Below are 20,016 nucleotides of genomic sequence, written 5' to 3'. Positions count from 1 at the left end.
ATAAACTAAAATAACGTCACTATTGTTACATAACGGTAATATCAATTTTGAATTTATTGTATTACTATGATTTTTTTTTATGAAAATAACCATATATTTCTTGAAAAGTGGCTGTGCAAGATAAGCGCACAGGTAGGGGTCTGTGGGGATGGGTTCTTGTCTCCTAGCATTATTTTAAGGATATTTTTCAAAAATTTTGTCCACTACCCCTTCGAAGATAGAGATCATGACATTTTAAAATCTCGTATTATATTAAATTATACAAAGGATTTTACTACATAAAAATAATTTAAAAAAGAGATTTGAATTCTCGCTTACATTCATGGATGCTCAAAGAGGGGGGGATCAGGCTTCCCTGGGTACCTTCTTCAAGGGGGGGGGTTCGGTGAATGGAGGGACGTCGTGGCTGTTTTTTTATTTATGTTTGAGTCGGGGTGAGGGTGCCGTAATTAATTTTGCCCAGGGCGACACCAATTCTAGTAACGGCCCTGCATAATACTCAACTCAAAGTGATCTTTTTATTTTTATAAGCATCCTTTTAGACCTTTCCATACATTTTCACCTTAGCCAATCTTTCAGTAAATAAGATAACGCTGCTAAATATTCGAATCAAATTGAATGGAAAAACACTTTTTTTGTAAAATCAACATCTTTGCAGAACTTTTTTTAAACTAAATTCTCCAGCCACCAAATTTCCAAATCCTTAGTAGTGTATATTCATGAAAATTTAGGAGAGATGGCCAATGGGTTTTTCAATATGTAGGCGAGGCAAGTTTGTCACTTTTTTCCCTTATTTTCATGAAAATACATAGAAAACGATATTTTCAATGAAAATATTCCCGAAAAAAGTATTTTTCAGTGAAAATATCCCAAAAAAGGTATTTTTAAAAATATGAGGAGGGCAAGATATATAACTGTGCTACATATGTGGGGGGGGGCTACTGTCCCCTCAATACCGCGCTCTCTTCATGAAAGTCTAACTACAGGGGGGCATTTATCCATAATAGCTGTTCATCTTGGTTTGACTGCACATATTTCAGAGGAATTTTTGCAGGAGTATATCTTGGAAACCGGAACGTTGTGTATAAACAGCTTGTCGGTAATTGTAAATCGACTGGCCATCTTTGACTGTTTGCTCAACACTGATATGTCCCCATTCTGGCCAAAATTGTGATTTGTGGCCAGAGATAGAAGAAATCAGCCCTTTGGTGTAGTGAAATGTCTTCTATTATGTAAAGGAACTAATAATTTCCTTTGAAAAAGCCTTCTCTCGGTATTCTACAACCAGCGGTTTTATATGATAAGCCTGTTGAAAAAAAAAACACAAGAAAAAACGAACATATAAACAAAAACCCATGAACCGAGAAAATATATATCCATGCCAATTATTTTCGGGAATAACGTTATGTTTCGTATTTTTGTAAATAGGGGCTTGGAACTTCTCCTTCTTTCTCAAGTACTTGGGTCTGAGATGGAATTCTTATTAAGATGGCATATATTTTCTTATGTGTTTTCAACTTTTTAAATTTTTTTTGCAAATATTCTTGTGCTAATCTATTTTGATGAGCAACCTTAAACTTGACGAATTTTACATATTTGGAATCAGCAGAAAAGTAGATTCTGTGTATGCATGCATTGTATTCCCAATTGGGTTTACTAAAATTCGGATTACTATTAACGATGTCGGCACGTCACAGTTTTTCTTACTGCTCAGCACCGTGAACAGTTGGATAAAATATGCAAAAAATGTGAGGTGTGCATGGAGTAGCTAAAATATGAGAAGATGGCTTGACTTATTTAACGTACTTTTATTTTATTGTTAATGGTCAAACAACTCACGGTAGTGAACTGAAAATAAAGAGTGACTCATGGTAATAGAAATCTAAACCTACAAAATAGGAATTCTGATAACAATCATTAAACCTAATTTACAATACAAATACATTAGCATAAAAAAATTGGACAGTTTCAGAAAAATCTGGGAAACAGCCGCAAAAGAAGCTGCAATCATGATGACAACTATATCGTCAACTACAACATGGTTGAGAATCAAGACACCACTAGTTCGTGAGACAGAGTGTGTATCTTCCCACGGGTGATTGGACCAAACCAGTGGCCACAACATATCAAAAGGGGCTCATTCAAACTGAATTCGAAATTTTTGGTTCCATTTATCAGAAGAAAAAAATAATATGCCACAGCAAATGTAAATTTCCATTATTTCGTGACACAAAACAACAACTTGGGCCCGAAGAGGGCCAAAATCTAAACTTTAATTTTAGCATGAATTTTCATTAATTTCAAACTTTGATTTTAACCATAAATTTTCGTTATTTCCGAACTATCGAAAACTTAATAATATTGACTTCCGACGTCAGGGACCATTCGTCCCTGAATGTATTTGCAATCAATACTAAATAAACGGTTATTAAACACAACTATCTTTTAACCTTATTTGACACAGCTTAAATATTTGAGGCTTCATTAAATTATATAAAGTGCTTCATTGTTCTACACCGACTATAAAAACATAAAAATAAATAAACGAACCTGAAAAGGTTTATTTGCGTTGGCCTTGCAGTGCGTTGCTACAGCGGGGTTCAAAATCTTGGTTCTGCATTACCAAGCTGAGTTCAAACCCACTGCGCCACCACAGGACATTGTAATTCTACGCCCACATATTTGTGTCCTTCCGATAAATACGATGGGGGTGGGACTGTGACTGTATGAATGTAAGATCAAACATTACATTCATAGGTTTAATAAGAAGGAGGTTGGTCAAAATAAGCCCCCTTGACAAACACGGTTATACCAAAGTTTTACTTTGACGTATACATCATGGTTGTGGAGTTGTACCCTCCCCTAATATTTAAGAGAGTTTCGGATATGATATTTAAAAGGATCAGAAAAACCAAAAACAAGAGTTTGCAAATGAAAGTAAAGAACAAAATTCAAAGTTAAAAGCAATCAGAACTACGACAGACACGCCACAAGAATTACTATTTATGCTGACTCCAAATATGCAAATTTCATTTATTTAACATTTACTAATCAAAAGTCATTAACATAAGGAAATTTGTATAATTTCTTAGGAAGGGATAAAACAGCCCCAAAAAGGGGGATGATCATGATAAATTATATTGGGATTGTTTGAGAAATACAAATCAGTGGTTAAAAGCTACCTTCTGTAACAGTACAGAATTCGTATTTTTTAGGAAAACTGGTCACTGATGATTTTTTTGTAATGAATGATTGAAAAAAAATCAATGGCAGTAGAATATCGCAAGAGGGTTCATTTGAACTGAAATTTTAAGTTCAATGAACTGTTCTAGTGATAAATGAGATCGCGCCCACAGCTTAAAGCACTGATTTCACTTTTTTAGCGCCACGAGCAAAACAAGGTGGTCCAGACAGGACCAAAAAGTGACCCGGCTCAAACTACAAGATGTCCAACTGGCTTAGAACAACCGAACTACTACTTAAGTAGTCTCTCAGTTCCAGATATAATACTGGTGCACGGTAGTACACCGCGCACTCATCCTCAATAATAGATGCAGTTTATAAATTTGAACTGTTTAGTCGATTATTCCTGATCCCCCTTAGTTTGTGGAAATATATTTGAACTAAGAGTGCAACACGGGTGTTGACGGGATGACATTTTTTTTTACAGTCATCTTAACAGGAAACATTAGTTTTGAAATATAAAACTCTTATGATAAGAAGTTAGGTCTTCTATTTTGTTATAAGTTGGGTTTTCCTGATTAAATGGGTTTAAAATTAAGATGCAACCGTTTGTGTTTATAAGTTTGTATGCTCAATAAAAACAATACTAGCCTCTCAACTGTAAAGCAACAAATAATAATTATTTTTAACTCTTCTAAAATTAGTGAAGACGTACTCAAATACTTCCCTAGTTTAATAGTTTTAGCACTTCATTATAACTGAACAATACTTAAAACCAACTACTTCCACCTCCTCCAAATTTCATAGAAAAGCCTCCTATACCCTTCCCCACGATATTTCCCATCTTACTAGCAACGTTTGATGTAACATTAGATAGCTTGTTCACAACATTTCCAGGAGTTATATCATCCACTAAGCTTAGTGTCTCTCGGAGCGTTGGCTTTTGTTTCTCTTCCCCTCCAGCAGATCCTTCTGCAAACCTGAAAAAAAAGCTAATGTGAAAATTTGCCGATGCAATACCTACCACAAATCAGCATCGATAAATAAATGAAACCCAAAACGAACAGAAATTACAATAAATTACCGAGTCAAACTCAAAACGAGCAGAAATTAACATAAGTTTGGCGCAAACCCTATGCCTTCCCAAGGCCAGAACAAAATTTGCACTTTATTGAAAAAATACAAATGAATATGCATTGTCAGTTTAATATACTTATACTGATATCTAGTAATCAAAATGTTAATATTATTTGATTTATTAAAGTTATAAAAGTAAAAAAAAAATATTTTTTTCAGTAAAGTGCAAGTTTTGTTCTGGCCTTGGGAAGGCATGGGGGTTTTGCGCCCAACTTCTGTTAGCTTCTGCTCCTTTTGAGTTTGGCTCCGGTAATTATTGTAATTTCTGTTCGTTTTGGGTTGCATTTATTTATCGATTCTGATTTGTGGTAGTTTCACGCTTGGTAGATTATTTGATTTTATTTTTGCTCATTTTTTGTTAATGGAGTTCTTTATTGTTCTTTGAAAAAATTATTTTGTGGAAAAAGTTTTTTTTAATTAATTTCTGTTCGTTTTATATTGACATACTTTCATATTGACATACTTTATATTAACAACTTTCTATATAAACCTTATATGCCCCAAGGGCATAACTTACAACCCTTGCACTGAGGGCTCTGATGGGGCTATCACCCTAAAAGACCTAATTTCCAGAACTTTCGACTACGTTGAACAAAATAGATATCTCAAAATTTTGATTGGACGTGATTGAGGAAATGGTGGGCGCGAGAGGGGGGTTAGTTGCCCTTCAATCACTGTCGACTATTAAAAGGGCACTATCCCTTTCAATTTTCAATTGAATGAGCCCTGTTTGATATTTTAACAACATCTCTTTCTATAAAAACCTTACATGCTCCCAGGGCATAAGTTACAACCCGTGCCCTGTGGGTGGTGGGGGGGGAGATGGGTTGTAATCCTTAAAGACCTAATTTCCAAAACTTTCAACTGCGTTGAATAAAATGGCTATCTAAAAATTTTTATAGGATGTGTTTGGGGAAAAGCTGGGCGTGAGAGAGGGGTTAGCTGCCCTCAAATCACTTTCGACTATTAAAAAGGGCACTAGCCCTTGGAATTTCCAATCGAATGAGCCCTTTTTCAAGTTTCTACGAAGAAAATTTCAATAAAAACCTTACATGCCCCCAGGGCATAACTTATAACCCGTGCCCTGAGGACTGTGTGGGGAGTGTCCTGCTCAAAGGAATTACTTCCTGAGCTTCAAACTTCATCGAATAAAATGGGTATCTACAAATTTTGATTGGATGTGTTTGGGAAATGATGGGCGTGGAAAGTGTGTTAGCTACCTTCCAATTACTTTCGAATAATAAAAAGGGCACTAGCCATTTAAATCTCCGATTAAATGAGCCATTTTTGAAGTTTCTACCACGACGCGTTCTATAAAAACCTTGTATGCCCCCTGGGCATAACTTACAACCCTTGCCTTGAAGGCTGTGGGGGAGTGTCCTCCTCAAAAACATAATTTCTATCTCGAAATCCACAACACTGAATAAAATGGCTATCTAAAAATTTTGATTGGATATGTTTGGGGAAAAGGTGGGCGAGAGAGGGGGGCTAGTTGCCCTCAAATCACTTTCGACTATTAAAAAGGGCACTAGACCTTTGAATTTCCAATCGAATGAGCCTTTTTTCAAGTTTCTACGACAAAGATTTTAATAAATTTTTATATGCCCCCCGGGCATAATTTATAACCCTTGCCCTTAAGACTGTGGGTGGACTCTCCTGCTCAAATGTATATATTCCTGAACGTTAACTGAGTAGAACAAAATGGCTGTCTAAAAATTTTGATCGGATATGTTTGGGGAAATGGTGGGCGTAGAAGGGGTGTTAGTTGCCTTCCAATTACTGTCCAATATTAAAAAGGGTACTAGCCATTTCAATTTCTAATCAAATGAGCCCTTTTCGAAGCTTTTACGACAACGCGTTCTATAAAACCTTTATATGCCCCAGGGCATAACTTACGTACAACCCTTGTCCTGAGGGCTGTGAGGGGGTTGTCATCCTCAAAGACCTAATTTACAGAACTTCAACTACGTTGAATAATGTGGCTATCTCAAAATTTACTTGTATGTGTTTGGGGGAATGATGGGCGTGAGGGGGGGGGCTAGTTGCCCTCCAATCACTTTCTACTATAAAAAAGGGCCCTAGCCCTTTGAATTTCAAATCGAATGAGCCTTTTTTGAAGTTTCTACGACAACACCTTCTATAAAAACCTTATATACCCCCAGGGCATAACTTAAAACCCTTGCCCCGAGGGTTGTAGGGAAGTTTCCTCCACGAAAAGATATTTTCTAACTGGGAATAAACTACGCTCAACAAAATAGCTCCCTCTAAAATTTTTACGGAGTGGGGTTGGGGGACTGCTGGATATGGGTGGGGGGTGCTATCTGTCCTCCAATCACTTTTCACTAGATAAAAGAACACGATCCATCTGAATTTTCAACAAAATAAGCCTTTCTTGAAGTTTCAACGAAAACGCCTACTGTAAAAACCTTATATGCCCACAGGGCATAACTTAAAACCCTTGAGTGTCCTCCTCAAAAACATATTTTCTACTTGAAAATAAACTACGCTGAACAAAATGGCTATCTCAAAATTTTGATTGGATGTGTTTGGGGAAATGATGGGCGTGGGGGGGGGGAGCAAGTTGCCCTCCAATGACTTTCGACTATTAAAAAGGGCAATAGCCCTTTGAATTTCCAATCGAATGATCCTTTTTGAAGTTTCTACGGCAACGCCTTCTATAAAAACCTTATATGCCCCCAGGGCATAACTTAACCCTTGCCCCGAGGAATGTGGGGGAATATCCTCCTCAAAAAGATATTTTTTATGTGGAAATCAACTACGCTGAACAAAATGGCTATCTCAAAATTTTGATTAGATGTTTTCGGGGGAATGATGGGCGTGGGGGGGGGGGGCTAGTTGCCCTCCAATCCCTTTCGACTATTAAAAAAGGCACTAGCTACTCCAATTTCCAATCGAATGAGCCCTTTTCAAAGTTTATATGGCTACGCCTTCTATAAAAACCTTATATGCCCCCAGGACATAACTTAAAACCCTTGCCCCGAGGGTTGTATGGGAGTGTCCTCCTCAAAAACATATTTTCTATCTGGAAATCAACTACGCCGAACAAAATGGCTATCTCAAAATTTTGATTGAATGTGTCTGGGGAAAAGGTGGGCATGGGGGGGGGGCGAGTTGCCCTCCAATCACTTTCGACTATTAAAAAGGGCGCTAGCCCTTTGAATTTCCAATCAAATGAGCCTTTTTTGAAGTTTCTGCGACGTCTTCTATAAAAACCTTATATGCCCCCAGGGCATAACTTACAACACTTGCCCCGAGGGTTGTGGGGGAGTGTCCTCCTCACAAAGATATTTTCTATCGAGAAATCAACTACGCTGAACAAAATGGCTATCTGAAAATTTTGATTGGATGTGTTTGGGGGAATGATGGGCTTGGGGGGGCCTAGTTGCCCTCCAATCACTTTCGACTATTAAAAAGGGCACTAGCCCTTTGAATTTCCAATCGAATGAGCCTTTTTCGAAGTTCCTACGATAACGCCTTCTATAAAAACTCATATACCCCCAAGGCATAACTTAAAACCCTTGCCCCGAGGTTTGTGGGGGAGTGTCCTCCTCAAAACATATTTTATATCTGGAAATCAATTACGCTGAACAAAATTGCTATCTCAAACTCTTGATTGGATGTGTTTGGGGGAATGATGGGCATGGGGGCGCTAGTAGCCCTACAATCACTTTCGACTATCAAAAAGGGTACTAGCCCTTTGAATTTCCAATCGACTGAGCCATTTTTGAAGTTTCTACGACAACGCCTTCTATAAAAACCTTATACGCCCCCAGGGCATAACTTACAACCCTTGCCCCGAGGGTTGTGGGGGAGTGTCATCCTCAAAACATAGTTTCTATCTGGAAATTAACTATGCTGAACAAAATAGCTATCTCAAAATTTTGATTGGATGTGTTTGGGGGAATAATGGGCGTGGGCGCGCTAGTTGCCCTACAATCACTTTCGACTATTAAAAAGGGCACTAGCCCTTTGAATTTCCAATCGACTGAGCCATTTTTGAAGTTTCTACGACAACGCCTTCTATAAAAACCTTATATGCCCCCAGGGCATAACTCACAACCCTTGTCCCGAGGGTTGTGGGGGAGTGTCATGCTCAAAAAGATATTTTCTATCTGGAAATCAACTACGCTGAACAAAATGGCTATCTCAAAATTTAGATTGGATGTCTTTGGGGGAATGATGGGCTTGGAGGGGGGGGGGGGCTAGTTGCCCTCCAATCACTTTCGACTACTAAAAAGGGCACTAGCCCTTTGAATTTCCAAGCGAATGAGCCTTTTTTTGAAGTTTCTACGACAACGCCCTCTATAAAAACCTTTTATGCCCCCTGTGGCATAACTTAAAACCCTTGGCCCGAGGGTTGCGGGGGAGTGTCCTCCTCAAAAAGATATTTTCTATCTGTAAATCAACTACGCTGAACAAAATGGCTATCTCTAAATTATGATTGGATGTGTTTGGGGGAATGATGGGTGTGGGGGGGGGGGCTACTTGCCCTCCAATCACTTTCAACTATTTAAAAGGGCACTAGCCTCTCCAATTTGCAATAGAATGAACCATTTTCGAAGTTTCTACGACAACTCCTTCGATACGAAGTGCCCGGGTATGGAGAAGAAAAAGAAGAAAAAAGAAAAAAATAATACATTGTGCCCACATCGTTCTTTACTTAGGCAGCGCTTAGGCAGCGGTATTATATGGCTCATTTTTCATTTTCACTGTCATTTTCACTTCAACTGGGAAAATTCGGTCCACCTTTGCCCCCCCCCCTCCAGGTGCTTGACAAAATTATGCCCCCGCTCCAGACACGCTTCTCAGTGGAGAAAATTGATCAGATACGCAATATTAGATTTATATTTCTATTAATTATCGGACCAGGGCATGCTGACATATCACCGCGACATAAACCAAAAGGTGTATTTGATATTTCCCCTGATTTTACAGCTTGTAAATATTTTTGCACGGGAACAGTCCTTTTCGAGGGGGATCTAAACTTGGAAAGATCTAATAAACACATGTGTAAGTACCTAGGTTTTCAGGTCTCGTATTCATTTATAGCGATTTTAATTATACCAGGCACAGAAGATAGGAGATGGGAGCTTCAAACCTCTGGTACAGCGTTCTCAGATATGCTGAATTTGATGGTGTGATTTTCCTCAATAATATCCTAATAATATCCTAGGTTTTGCCAAACTCCCTTTTCTTGGAAATGAACCCTCCACTGCAAGTGTTCACAAAACTTCAAGCGAAGAGCATTGTTTGAACACAAGAAAAGAATTCTTGCTTTACATTTTGGGCTTTTTTTGTCGATGAAAACACTTCCCAAAAATCGACTAAAAGCACCATCCCCAGGAGAGCCATTATTCTTTTTTTTCATTCCGTTTTTTCGCTTTCATTCATCGTTTTGCTCTTCTTCCCCTTCCTCCACTTCGTTTAATAAATGGGGAGTACCACTGAATGGCACAAATTCAGGCTGACGATTTGGCAGGCTAATTGTTTCAGAAGAAGGATTTTCTAAATAAGATGGTGAAGGGGCAGAAATGACGCTACTAACTAAGCTATGTCCAGCTCCTGGAAATAAATTAGACTGAAGTTCTTCTGCAGAGGGAGATTCGAATTCACCACTAAACGTTAACATTCGTCCAGGTTCAATGTATCCAACTGGCTGTTCAAAATCGACAACTAGGTCACAGTCTAAAATTCGACACGATTGTTCTGGTCTTACCTGCGTTACGAGTAATTCATAAATTCTATCTCTATCCTTAAATTCTATCATCTCTCCTTCACTTAGACAAGTAAATTGGGTGGCTAAGGCTTGCTCAAGCACTGCTTTTGGGTCTACTATTTTAAGAAAGTCAACACTCTGGGCTTGAAATTTAGCAAAGGTGGCCGTTGGCAGGGCTACATAATCTATAAGTACAATATCATCCGGTTCTAACTCTAAGTTCTGCATAACTTTTAGTGGTAGCTGCACTTCTTCTTCATGCAAACCTTCTCCTTCCCAAAGAAAATTAAGTGAGCCACAGCAAGTCGATTTATTATTTTTTATAGACCTTACCGTGAAGGTAAGTGGAAATTTTAAATTCTTTATACTGATTTCTTGCAAATCTGCAAATGGTAAATTAATTTTATTACCTCTAACTACTTCTTTTGCTTTATCAAGCAATGTAGAAACCTTGTAAGTTTTAGAAAATTTTCTGCTGAATCTATTACTCATTTGCTTTCTTTCTCAATGGGCATCCGAAACGTTTAGCTGTTACCTGGATCAAGATTTCCTATGCATTTACTTTTTAATATTTAACAAAATATTATTAAAAAAAAAAAATCAAAATAATATCTAAATTATGCACAAATTAAAATGCATTTATTGAAAACCTCTATTTCAAAAAGCGTTTATGGAACTTAGACTTTTTGAAAAAGAGCCCAAGACGTATTTTAAGTAGCATGAAAATCATTCTGGTCAAAAATGAGATGTAAGAACATACTTTTTCACTTTAAACCCAATGCTAAATTACGCATCAGACAGTAAAATTTTAAGTAAAAAAAAAATTCTGATAAAACTCAGTTAAGGCTAGTCACGGGCAAAATTTTTGACAAATTGAGAACTACAGGCTGCTCTTGTTAACTCGGAACATTGGATAAGAAAAAAAAAATATCACGATTTTCAAAAGGCTATGACTTCTAATGAAGATGATAAAATACAATTTGATGACTACAACTCCCCCGAAAAATATATTTCCTGGCCATGTTGTATATAAAGACTCAAAACCAACTACAAAAAACAAGTTTTTAGTTAGATGTACCACATATTGTCATCAGCCCTATTTTATACGTATTTAAAAAGCTGAAGCATTGTTTTTGTACCCAAGAATATTTCATTGCCTCAAGCCAAAGCATCGTAAAGTTTTACATATTTTTCCTTGTTTAAAGCCCTGAAGAAAAACTGTTCCCGAGTTTAGTTTATCTCGTTTTTTTCGACACCATAAGTTATACCCGTGCGTTGGGTGAACGACGTTTTATCCTTGTTTGAAACACGACATGTATAAAACCGTTTCCTATCATCAGAATAACAAAGCCCTTTCAAATCGTGTGAAAAGAAGGTGTCAATGATGCAACAAATATTTTGGGCCTATATGACCCATGTAATTTTTCAAGTCTTTTATAGGGCCACGAATCATGTTAGGAAGCCATTCTCGGGTACATTCACAGTCATGGGATTCTATATTATTAGAAAAACCTTTCAAACGGTTTGAAAGGGAGTGCAGCAAGGTGATACAACTTTTTGGGCTAGATGACACTTTTTTAATCTTTCAGGTCAGTTTTAAGTGTCAAGCACCACTTAGAGTAATCTATTCACGGGCATATTCGTAATCAGCGAGTTCAATATGAGTTGAAAAAATAACTTTCAAATTATGTAGGAAGTCATGGTGACAGCGATAGCTGCAACTTAGTAAGGAATGAACCTTGAGCCATAGTAACCAAAAATTAAAAAGCACACATTACAAAAAAAAACACAGCAAAAACCAAATAACCAGCCAGTGAAAAAAATGCCTTTTGTAACTGATACAGGAATAGTAACTACTAAAATGTTATTTTGAAACCCAATTTAAGAGAGTTTTGAAAAAATAGGCTGAAACTCCTTAAAAATGACATTGGATCAAAACGAAAGCACACCATTCGAACCACCATTGCCGAAAACCATGTATAGAAAACTGCCCTGGCTTGAACATCAAGGAAAATCCCTTTTCTACACAGGCATCACTTATGTGTCCTTTTTTTCTTCCCTTTTTCTTCTTTATTGCTAGCGGGACAATGGTACATCATAGAGGCGTTTAAGCGCTCAATTGAAAAGAATTTTCTATATCTAGTGCCATTTGTAATTAACAAAACATAATGTTTAAAATACAATGCAATTTTTGACAAAGACCTGCGTCTTTATGACACACGTTTCATTTTATAATGCCCTGATATAATGCCCTTATAATAATGGATCTGATTTTAATAATGGTCATTATTACGTTTACCGATGGACCCTAAAAGGAAACTGGTGCTTATGCAACGATGAAGAAGCAAGAACTGTAAAGGAAACTGAAATTTATTTCTCAAGTATGACTTTCCTAGTTCTGGAAAAGTGTTCGTAGGAAATTGCGATTCGTTCTTAAGTTGGTTCCCGGTAAGAAAAAGTAGAGTGCTTTTCCCTGTGTGTGACATATAATCATGGTGACAGCGACTGCTGCAACCTAGTAAAGAACGATCCACGGCCCATAGTGACCGAAATAAAAAAAAATTTTTTAAAAAGAGGCCTGTGAGAAAAACTGCAAGAAAATTGCTCTATTGCTATATATATATGCCTTTTGTAATTAACAAAACATAATATTTAAATGTAATACAATTTTTTTTTAGAAAAAAACAGTATCTTCATATAAAGATGAAGACCTAGAGCCCGGGCTTTGCCCAGAACACAGCGATCGGCACGCATTAGGTTTTTATATACTTGATTATCTTAGTACGTTTTAGCATAATCATTGCATTTTTCTTTAGTGTTAAGCCATGATGTGTAAAATCAGTAATTTCCGTTGAATTAAGAAATTCTGGCGTGAATCCAATTCCTGCTTTCTGTAACATCACAGCACATCATGACTTAAAAATGCCAATTGGGTAAAAATACGTAATTTAGCATTACATTCTTTAAATTATTTCTCACGTTTGGTACATAAAAATGCGATTGAAGCATCGACTTCCCAAAATGAAAAACAGTGAGTCGAACATACGAAATGGAGTCTAATGTTTGATAGGGCCTTTCCTAGGTTGCGCCCAAGGTTGCCACCCCTTGAAAATAAAAATCACTAGATTTTAGTAATTTTTTGGTTGATTTAGTGATTTTCTTCAATAATCAAGTGATTTATGAGCTGACTTCTTTGTTTAGGCGATATAAAATCACTAAAAATGGTGATAAATTACTAGGGGCGACAGCCCTGATTGCATCTCATGAGCGGCCGTTTATTCAATGACAGCGTTAAAAGAAACCAGATAACACTTACTCCGCATCCGTGCTTCTTCCCATCGTCAGGGCGCATGTTGCTTCCTCTGTCTGAATTCTTTGAAGAGTGGATTGGTAAGTCTTCGAATTCAGTTTTTCTTCTTCAATTCCTTGGAGTTCGAAGTCGGAGTAAACTTTCTAAGCAAAGTAAAATATATTGTATTCTAATACATAATTCCTTTTCAAAATTGAGTTCACAAAAACAGGAGTAACGCAATGAACATTAATGAGCATGCCTAAAATTTAATCCAGAATGGGTATATGAGAATTGCCATTAACATATTGTTAATGTCTGCGTTTTGTACGGATGAAGAGCGTTTTCAAATTTAGCGAATTATTTTTTTCGTATTTATTTTCACGGTTCAACACTGCAGCACTGACGAGAACGTGGTACTACCCTAAAAACTACGTAATTCCGAAACAACCAAAAGAGAAATATTAGAAACTCATGTGTTTTGGATATGAATAGGCCTAAGATGGGTCATGGTAGAATAAACTAAAAAATAAGTTTTTTTTTAACTGAAAGTAAGGAGCAACATTTAAACTAAAAAAGAATAGAAATTATTTCATATATGAAAGGCGCTGTCCCCTCCTCAACGCCTTGCTCTTTACACTGAAGTTTTTTATTGTTTGAAAAACAGAGTTTTAAGAAAGAGTCAAACTTAATCGTAAAGAGCAAGGGATTGAGGAGGGGACAGCGCTTTTCATATACGAAATAATTTCTATTCATTTAAAGTTTAAATGTTGCTCCTTACTTTCAGTTAAAAAAAACTTTTTTTTAAATTTAATTTCTGAACAGTTTTGAATTAATGCAGGTTTTGATTTTGGCTCACCGTACATGAATAATTGAAACGAAATTTGCATATTAATTTTATTTTTTTTTGGTTAAATGGCTTTCTTGAAAGTTGTTTAATTTTATTTAAGAACGTTTTTACTAGTAATAAATATATGTAACTTACAAATTAACTTCCCTAACGAAATTCTATATTCATATGTTTTTAATAAGTATATTAGGGGGTTCGCTCCCTATTCAATACCTCGCTCTTTACGCTAAAGTTCAAATTTTGTTCCAATTCTTTAAAAATGACCCTTAATCACAAAGGTCATTAATTAGAATAAATACCTATTATTAAAGTACTAAAGAAACTTTAGCGTAAAGAGCGAAGTATTGACTAGGGGGCGAACTCAATCATAAACGTATTGATTTCTGCTTATCTTAATTTGTGGTATTACTCCTTACTTTCAGTTGAAAAACTTGTTTTTTTTTTAAATTTAATTTCTGATCGTTTTTTTAAATAGTACTGGAAAATCCAGCGCCCCCTTCATAGCAATGTCCCTTACCCCATGAAAACTTCCTCCATGAAAATATACTCCCACGTAACCCCCTTCCCCTTCCCCCCCCACTACCAGCATAAATTCCCCTGAAAACGTCTGTATGCTTTCCAATAACCAATACTATATGTAAACATTGAGCAAAGTTCATAACTTGCAGCCCTTCCCTCGGAGACTGTGGGGGATTAAGTCATCCTCAAAGACATAGTTATTATATTTTTCGACCATGCTGAACAAAATGGCTATCTAAAACTTTTGATGGGGTGACTTTGGGAAAAAAGAGCGTGGGAGGGGCCTAGCTACCCTCCATTTTTTTGGTCACTTAAAAAGGACACTAGAACTTTTAATGTCCATTCACATGAGCCCTCTTACGATATTTTAGGACTACTGGATTGATACGATCACCCCTGAGGAAAAGAAACAAAAAACAAAGAAACAAATAAACACGCATCCGTGACCTTTCTTCTGGCAAAGAATACAAAATTCCACATTTTTGCAGATAGGAGCTTGAAACCTCTAAAGTAGGGTGCCCTGCTATGCTGAATCTGATGGCGTGATTTTCATTAAGGTTCTATGACTTTTAGGGGATGTTTCCCCCTTTTTTCGAAAATCAGTAAAATTTTCTCAGGTGCGTAACTTTTGATGGGTAGGACTAAGCTTGATAAAACTTGTATATTTGGTCAGCATAAAAATCCGATTCTTTGACGTATCTATTGGTATGAAAATTCTGTTTTTCAGAGCTTCGGTTACTATTGAGCAGGGTCGTTCCTTACTTACAGTTCGTTATCATGAACTGTTTGAAAATGTTTTTATTTTGATGACCCTGGGGCTTTAATTAAAGGCGTCATTTCAGGGAGGGGAGGGCAGGGGGCCCTTTGCCCCTCCCTTCAAAAATAATTAGGAGAAAAAATTATTAGGATAACACACTTTTTTGTTATTTGTTATTAAAAAAAAGGAAAAAGCAACCCAAAGTGTACTTTTTGGTTGTCATATGACAGTTTATGATTGCCTTATTAATAAAGAGCAATTAAATATAAAAATTAGTTTATAAATGAGCCCATAATTAGCTTTCTATGATGTCCATCTGTCCGGTCCAGCCTTTCCATTCCGACCTTGAAACCGAAAATGCACGTTTAGTTTATCATGTCGTACTTCATGACGGCCTTTAGTCCAATTAAATAAAAAAAAACAAGTTTTTTTTAACTGAAAGTAAGGAATGACGTTAAAACTTAAAAGGAACAGAAATTATTCCTAATATGAAAGGGGCTGTCCCCTCCTTAGCGCCTCGCTCTTTACGCTAAAGTTTTTTATTTTTTAAAAAAAATACAGTTGTGAGAAAGTCAAACTTTAGCGTAAAGAGTGAGGCGCTAATGGGGAGGACATCCCCTTCCATATACTGAATACTTTCTATTCAGTTTATGTTTTAACGTCGTTCCTTGCTTTCAGTTAAAAAAAAACCTGTTTTTTTTATTTAATTTTTGAACGTTTTTGAATAAATGCAGGTTTTGATCTTGGCTCACCATACATGAACAATTAAAACAAAATTTGCATATTAATTACTTTTATTTGGTTAAATGGCTTTCTCGAAACTTGTTTAATTTTATTTACGACTTTTTTATTAGTAATAAATACACATAACTTACGAATTAACTTACGTAACGAACTTCTATATTCATATATTTTTAATACGTATATTAGGGGGTCTGCCCCCTAGTCAATACCTTGCTCTTTAAGCTAAAGTTCGAATTTTGTTCCAATTCTTTAAAAATGATCGCTTAATCATAAAGGCCGTTAATTAGAGTAAATAGCTCTTATGAAAGTACTAAAAAATCTTCGGCTTAATGAGCGAGGTATTGACTAGGAGGTGAACCCAATCATATATGTAATATTTTCTGTTCGTTTAAAGTTTTGATGTTGCTACTGTTGCAGTTGAAAAACCTGTTTTTTATATTTAATTTCTGATCTTTTTTTAAATAATGCTGAGAAGTCCGGCGTCCTCTTCATAGCAATGTCCCTTCCCCCATGAAAACTTCCTTCATGGAAAGATCCTCCCACATAACCCCCGACCAACCCCCCCCCCCCACTACCAGAAAAAATCCCCCCAGAAAACGTCTGTATACTTCCCAATAACCAAAACTATATGTTAACATTGGGTAAAGTTCATAACTTTCAGCCCTCCCCCGGGAACTTTGGGGTATTAAGTCATCCTAAAAGACATACTTATAATATTTTCGAACATGCTGAACAAAATGGCTATCTCAAAATTTTCATCGGGTGACTTTGGGAAAAAATGAGCGTTGGAGGGAGCCTAGTTGCCATACATTTTTTTTGTCACTTAAAAAGGGCACTAGAACTTTTAATTTCCATTCCAATGAGCCCTCCCACGATATTCTAGGACCACTGGGTCGATACGATCACCCCTGGAAAAAAAAAAATAAACACGCACCCGTGATCTTTCTTGTGGCAAAAAATGCGCAAAATTCCACATTTTTGTAGATAGGAGCTTGAAACCTCTACAGTAGGGTTCTCTGATACGCTGAATATGATGGTGTGATTTTCATTAAGGTTCTACAATTTTTAGGGGGTCTTTCCCCCTTTTTTCGAAAATCCGCCAAATTTTCTCAGGCGCGTAACTTTTGATGGGTAGGACTAAACTTGATGAACTTATATATTTGAAATCAAAATTAAAATCTAATTCTTTTGATGTATCTATTTATATCAAAATACCGTTTTCTAGAGTTTCGGTTACCATTGAGCCGGGTCGCTCCTTACTTACAGTTCGTTACCACGAACTGTTTGATATATAAAAAAGATAAGGCATAAGAATTAGCTTTTACTGGTTCTTATACAGGTCTCTATGATATTCCAGTACCTCAATAGTGACGAAAAAAAAGAAGACATATCACCGTTGCCCATGTGAAAAAGTAATCTTTTCTAGTTGTACAATGAGGGGGCTACAATTTTCTTTTATGAGGTTTCAACAATGGCAATTTAAAGGGTTTACTTATTCATTTGTTAAGACGTCATTTTCAAATCACACGCAACTGAACGACGCGATGCACAGAGCTGTTGGAATAGTGCGTAGGTCAATTGTAAAATTTAGTCTCCTATGATGGGCGCGGGAGTTCAAGGAAGTGAAAGGGGGATATGAACTTTAATATTAACGGTAAAGCTGGCAAAAAAGGCGAGCTTATTAAACTTACCTTCAGCCACCCGAAACTTGTTTAGAGTACACTACTGTCGTCTGCAGAAACTCATTGCTGACAACCTTACTAAAAGCTGAGTCAACTACTTAATTTATGTTTGTTTGACGCGTGTGCATTATTTATTTATGTATTCTATTGTAACTTTGCTAAATAGTAACTTTTCTTCGTTATCACTTGAAAAAAATACTTTCAATATAAGACCTAGGGAAGAAACAGGCTATCTTTACTTTTTAACCACTTGGCACATCCCCCCATCAGGTGGAAGACCGCATGCACATGTGGTCCCAGGATTGGGATAGCTGGGCTGCTACATATCCTGTAACTTTACTGTTCTATTGCTCAATATGGGGGAATGTAATTCTATTAAATAGAGTTTACAGCTGTGCTGATTCCAATGACCCAGTTTGTATTTCAATCCAACAACATTTTGTGGGCTTTTAGGTTGTTTTTTGAACATCCCATAAATTTGCTCTTGCAACAGACTATTACTATTAAGATTAATAAAAATAATAGTTACCATTTCTTAATCGGCTTCAAATTCCTCATTTGACAGTTTTTTTTTTCAAAATGCGTTTTAAATTTTGATTTACTATGGGCTAGGGTTGGTTCTTTACTAGGCTGCCACTAAGGGGGCAATGACAATAAGAATATAGCAATATATAAATAAGAAAGTGGTTGAGTTTTGTGATAAAGGAACAAAGAGAAAAGCACGAATATTTCGGTTTCACAACCAGGAATCCTTATAGTTGGAGTAGAATCCCAAAAGAGTGTCATCACCACTGTACTATGGTTACTCTGTATTAAGTAAATATTATCAAATACGTTATACCCGAAGTAAAAAAGGAAGGGCTCTTCATTTATGTCTGAAACAGTACAGATGGTGTAACAGAAACGTTACAGATGGGAACATTAGCAAACATGGATTTTGAAAGGATAAAACCTTGTAAAACTACACAAATTCAGAAACAGTTTAAATATTTTGGAAATACTGAAGCTAATACATTTTAATGCATGACAATTTACCACCAGCTACTAGCTAGAAAAGTAGCTAATGAAAAATCGTGAGAAAGTCAACATTAGGTTTTTAAAAAGTAACTCTGAAGACCTAGATCATCTGAACAAAAAAAAAAAAAAGAAAAAAAAAAAAAAAAAAAAGCGCAAGTCGCGCACAGCGCAAGTTGATGACGACAAAAACGCAGAAATGCAGAAATAGACAGGCCTGAAAATATCAAAGTAAAAGTACAAATTCCGAATGATACTAAAAAAAAGTGGTTCCTTCATATATGTTTCAACATTAATTTCAACTAATAATTTATAGCAATACAACACAGAACAAGAAGAGATTATATTATAGAATTATAATTCTACGTCCAATTATGTTAAAGAGCATGAAATAAGACAAACTTCCAATTCAAAATTTTTTCTTCAATGTAAAAAAAAAAGTTTGAGATCTGTTTCTGTCGTCTCGATTATTAAGGGAAAATTTCTATCAATTCACGAAAACAAATATGGAATAACAAGAATTATTACTAACAAATCATAATATTTAAAAATTTAAAAATAGAGTTGCAAAATACAAATTTATCATATCATTTAAAATTTCGGAAAAACCCATAAAAATACCATAAGGCGTGAAAAACACTAGAATCGTCAAAAACTGTTTGTTTTTACTTCCAAGGAATAACGTTAAAATTAAGATCAAATTATCATTACCACTTAGTTTCAGCTAGGATGCTAGAAGTCATGGTAATGATAGTGTGAAGTAGAGACTTGAAATGAATGCGCTTGTACATGTTGAGGAAGATGTGATTGAAATTCCTGATTCGAAAGATTTGGTCATTTATTGCCTTTTAGGGAGGTTTTGCTGTGTTCTACTTGCACACAATTTTTCACAACAATAAGGTATTCTATACACACGGCTTTTAAATTTTTGAGTCTACGTCTTTTCCAGTATTTATTGAAGATCATACGGCTAATTGGGGTTTATAAGCAATTTCTATTTTGCTTTTGATTCCTTTCTTAGTTTTAACAACAGGAACAAATGGTAAACATATATTTTTAATTTTTTGCTTAATTTCTTCTTTTTCTTTTTACATTATAATATAT

General features: G+C 36.1%; 1 protein-coding gene across 3 annotated transcripts in view; it reads right to left on the bottom strand.

Annotated features, from left to right (window-relative positions):
* Positions 1 to 1,701: 1,701 nt before the first annotated feature.
* Positions 1,702 to 20,016, bottom strand: part of Cadps (calcium-dependent secretion activator 1) — a 245,037-nt gene continuing 226,722 nt past the window's right edge. For all 3 annotated transcript variants that reach the window (XM_089085689.1, XM_089085690.1, XM_089085691.1), the window contains 2 exons: positions 13,374 to 13,510; positions 1,702 to 4,163 (listed from right to left, as the gene is read on the bottom strand). In XM_089085689.1, the coding sequence (XP_088941815.1) occupies positions 3,953 to 4,163; positions 13,374 to 13,510 (348 nt within the window). In that variant the 3' untranslated portion in view covers positions 1,702 to 3,952. The remainder of the gene's footprint in view (positions 4,164 to 13,373; positions 13,511 to 20,016) is intronic.

This window comes from Artemia sp. Qi Xiang Cuo, chromosome 3 (assembly GCF_049724085.1).
Source record: "Artemia sp. Qi Xiang Cuo chromosome 3, ASM4972408v1, whole genome shotgun sequence".
NCBI classification, from domain to species: domain Eukaryota; kingdom Metazoa; phylum Arthropoda; class Branchiopoda; order Anostraca; family Artemiidae; genus Artemia; species Artemia sp. Qi Xiang Cuo.
This window is presented reverse-complemented; position numbering and strand designations above follow the sequence as displayed.